The sequence below is a fragment of the Epinephelus moara genome, chromosome 17 (assembly GCF_006386435.1).
Source record: "Epinephelus moara isolate mb chromosome 17, YSFRI_EMoa_1.0, whole genome shotgun sequence".
NCBI lineage: Eukaryota > Metazoa > Chordata > Actinopteri > Perciformes > Serranidae > Epinephelus > Epinephelus moara.
This window is the reverse complement of record NC_065522.1, coordinates 30,694,607-30,698,561: the sequence shown is the minus strand read 5'-3', so window position 1 is coordinate 30,698,561 and position 3,955 is coordinate 30,694,607. Positions and strand designations below refer to the sequence as shown.

Sequence of the window (3,955 nt, the reverse complement as noted above, 5' to 3'; positions counted from 1 at the left end):
GCAAGGAGTCTTAGCTTAGGAGTGATTCCAGAACATTCTCAGCGAACTCTGAGCAAGGAATGGACAGAAACTCTTATCTTAGTGAGGAGGTGTGGTTGACCCCGTTGCTAGGTATGAATCATCATTTCAAAAGGTGTGATTGGTTGATCCTAAAAGCTAGATGAAAATACACTTTTGGTAATAATGGGCATAGAATGGACCGTCAAATCAATAGACTTAATCATAGAATCTAATCTATATGAAGACTGTGTAATTATAAATAATATTTTACATAAAAAGAAAATCTCTTTTAAATAAATAGTAAGGATACTTTAAAATTATCCTACAAAATGTGTGAAAACTCAGGCCCACTTGCACAGTATTCACATGCTGATAGCTATATTTATTTGCTTACATTCATTTACCATGCTGATAATTTTTGCACTTCATCCATTTGGTATTAACGAGGGTAAAATGGCTCAGCTTTCAGCAATTTCTGTGATTGCTAACCGGCCTATAAGAAGCACTGTTGGTTGGCATTCAAATCTTCCACAAACCGAACAGCAATGGAGAAGAAAAGAAGTAGGAAACCCAACTTGACAGAGGAACAGTGTTTGCTTCTGGCTCAATTGGTCAATGAGAATAAAAGTAACTCCTAAGCCTCTTAAAAGTCCTCCTCCCTGCTCTTAACAGATCTCACCTTAGGAGCTCTCTTAAGAGCTAAGATTCTTTAGGAATACCTTTTATCTTTACCAGGATCTACTCTTAACTTTGAGGGGAAATTCTTAGAAAACATCATGATTCTAAGAATTTTCTTAGAATGTGGCCACTAGGAGCAACTCTTTGCGCTAAGAATCTTTAGGAATACGGCCCCAGGTCTCTATCGTGTAAAGCAGTGTTAGTAAACGAATTAATATCAGATAATCATATTGATTCACTCAGTCTCACTGAAACCTGGCTGTGTCAAGATGAATATGTTAGTCTAAACCAGGGGTAGGCAACCTGCGGTTCCAGGGCCACATGTGGCTCTTTAGCCCATCTCCAGTGGCTCCCTGTGGCTTTGACAGAAAATTATATGGAAGTGAACAACTTATTTTGTTATTTTAATTTTCATTTATTGTTGTAGGCTTAAAGTAAGTCTTACATTCTTCAACTGTAAAAATGCATAGCCTGTTTTAATAAATACTCTATAATAAATAAGCTAACGACACCACAGAAGCTAACGACACCAGAGACGCTAACGACACCACAGAAGCTAACGACACCAGAGAAGCTAACGACACCAGAGACGCTAACGGCACCAGAGAAGCTAACGGCACCACAGAAGCTAACGACACCACAGAAGCTAACGACACCAGAGAAGCTAACGGCACCAGAGAAGCTAACGACACCACAGAAGCTAACGACACCAGAGAAGCTAACTACACCAGAGAAGCTAACGACACCACAGAAGCTAACGACACCACAGAAGCTAACGGCACCAGACAAGCTAATGACACCAGAGAAGCTAACGGCACCACAGAAGCTAATGATACCAGAGAAGCTAACGACACCAGAGAAGCTAACGACACCAGAGAAGCTAACGGCACCAGGGAAGCTAACGACACCAGAGAAGCTAACGTGGCTTTAAACATCGACAGACTGAATATTTATTGAACAAAGCTGCAGTTATATTATTAATAATGAACTTGTAATGTTTAATTAACAAACCTGCTCTGTGTAACCGAAGCTGAGGGTTGGAAACAGTCTCCAGTAGTTTCCGTTGTCGCTCGTTCTCCTCTTTTGATCGACAAAGTTCCTCCTCGTACTCTGCTATCGTTCTTTCAAACAGCCCAAATATCTCTTCAGCAGCCGCAGTTAGTCGCTGCTTCACCAACGATCTCAGCATTTGGACTTTAGACATGTTCACACTTTAATAACACAACAAAGACACTCTGCTAACACACTTTTCTGCTGGACGCCATCTTGTCAAAACAGGATAAAGTTAGCCACAGTGAAGAATACAGCTTCTGGGGCAAATCGGTTGCTTAGCTTCAAAATAAAAGTCCGGAAGTGTTCCTGAATTTGCAAATAAGGCACAAAAAGTAGTGTCATAAATATCTCTGGTGCCCAAAATAAAATAAAAAAATGTACAGTCATGAACAGCAGAGGATGACATGTTATAACTTCTAACTTTCTATCTGGTACCATCAGTCACTAAAAGCAGCCTCTTATCCAGTGACACACAGATGTCAGCATTTAGCTTTTTGATCAACAGAAATGTCCAAAAAAAAACCTGGTTGAGATCAGCGCTGTACAACAGAGCCTCGTGACTTGACCGACTGGTGACACACAATGTATATCTCCATTTTTTATTTCTATTAATGGGCGACGTGTTTCCAGCTGCAAGTCAAAGCCACATTTGAGATGCCACAAGCAGTTTTAAAAAAACAGACTGTGATCAAAATAAAAGGCAGAGACAGGGAATTTTTTTTAAAACCTGCTTTGAAATATATAGCTGTACAACATGTAAATGAAAAACTATGTAAAATAAACAGCAGGGCCGTACATGAATATTTTTGCACACAGCACTGGAGCTACAGCGGTTTAAAGGGTGGCAGCACAGGACACTAAACTATAACATGAGTATAAAAGTATCAAGTAGATCTCAATCCACTGTAGTTTAGAACAATTAAAAGTCTTTGTGGGAGGAGTTGAAAAGTCATTTTCTATCGGAAAATTCTATTCTATCCTGTGTGGGTTTTCATATGTGTCTTTAAAATTCCACCCTGTGTAAAAGATTTCATACAAACACTGCAGCGAAAAGGTTTCTCTCCAGTGTGAGTTCTCATGTGTGCTTTCAAGGTCCCTTTCTGTAGAAAAGATTTCATACAAACAGTGCACCTGTGAGGTTTCTCTCCAGTGTGAGTTCTCATGTGTGCTTTCAAGGTCCCACTCTGTGTAAAGGATTTCATACAAACACTGCAGCGAAAACGTTTCTCTCCAGTATGAGTTCTTATGTGTTCCTCCAAGGTCCCTTTCTGTAGAAAAGATTTCATACAAACAGTGCACCTGTAAGGTTTCTCTCCAGTGTGAGTTTTCATGTGTGCTTTCAAGTTCCCTTTCAGTATAAAAGATTTCTGACAAACTGAACAGCTGAAGCTTTCTCCAGAATGCAATTTCATGTGAATGCGTAAACGTCCACTGCACATAAATGATTTTCTACAAACTGAACAGCTGAAAGGTTTCTCTCCTGTATGGCTTCTCATGTGTACCTTCAATTTTCCTTTGTTGTCAAATCCTTTCCCACACTCAGAGCAGCTCACTGGTTTTATTCCTGTATGCAATGTCATGTGTATCCTCATTGTTCCCCTATTACCAAATCTTTTCCCACAGTCAGTGCAACTGTATGGTTTTTCTCCTGTGTGGGTGTTCATGTGTTCCTTCAGAGCTGACTTGCATCTAAATGCTTTTTCACACTCGGAGCAGCTAAATGGTTTCTCTCCTGTATGAGTTTTCATGTGTTCCTTCAGATGTCCAGTTCGACCAAATCTTTTCCCACACTCAGAGCAGCTAAATGGTTTTTTACCACCAATCAAGTCACTGACTTGATCAATTTTAAGAGAGTTTAAACCTGACTGAGGTTCTCTGGTCTCTTTGCATTCATCGCTGTCATCAGTCTCAGGTTCAGAAGACTTTCCAGTCTTGTCATCAGACTCAAGTTGTAGATGTGTATCTGGTTCTGGTCCTCCCCAGTCCTCTACTTCAACTTCTATTTCCATATGTTCAGTGTGTCTTTGATGAAGCTGTGAGGACTGAGGTTTCTCTTCATCGTCTTCACTCTTCACAGGGACAGGAGTGAAAAGGAAGTTGGTGATATCATTCTCCTCCAGCCATTGAAGCTGCTCTCCCTCCTGAATGATCCAGAGTTCCTCCTGGTCCTCTTTAATGTGTGGAGGCTCTGGGTCCTCCTGGTCCTCTTTAATGTGTGGAGGCT

The 3,955-nt window shown here is 40.6% G+C and overlaps 1 protein-coding gene and 1 long non-coding RNA gene across 12 annotated transcripts in view; one reads left to right on the top strand and one right to left on the bottom strand.

Annotated features, from left to right (window-relative positions):
* Window positions 1-3,955, top strand: part of LOC126404393 (uncharacterized) — a 130,757-nt gene that overhangs the window by 114,632 nt on the left and 12,170 nt on the right. Inside the window, exon 5 of one of the 2 annotated variants that reach the window (XR_007571458.1) lies at window positions 3,888-3,955. The exons of the other annotated variant lie outside the window; for it this stretch is intronic. This is a non-coding gene — a long non-coding RNA (uncharacterized LOC126404393). The remainder of the gene's footprint in view (window positions 1-3,887) is intronic. 2 annotated transcript variants of the gene reach the window in all.
* The window catches only part of LOC126404276 (gastrula zinc finger protein XlCGF57.1-like), a 236,338-nt gene that overhangs the window by 225,170 nt on the left and 7,213 nt on the right, over window positions 1-3,955 (bottom strand). For 4 of the 10 annotated variants that reach the window (XM_050067383.1, XM_050067395.1, XM_050067388.1 and 1 more), the window contains exon 1: window positions 1,690-3,227. The exons of the other annotated variants lie outside the window; for them this stretch is intronic. In XM_050067383.1, coding sequence (XP_049923340.1) covers window positions 1,690-1,882 — 193 coding nt within the window. In that variant the 5' untranslated portion in view covers window positions 1,883-3,227. Of the gene's footprint in view, window positions 1-1,689; window positions 3,228-3,955 lie in introns of those variants that run through there. 10 annotated transcript variants of the gene reach the window in all.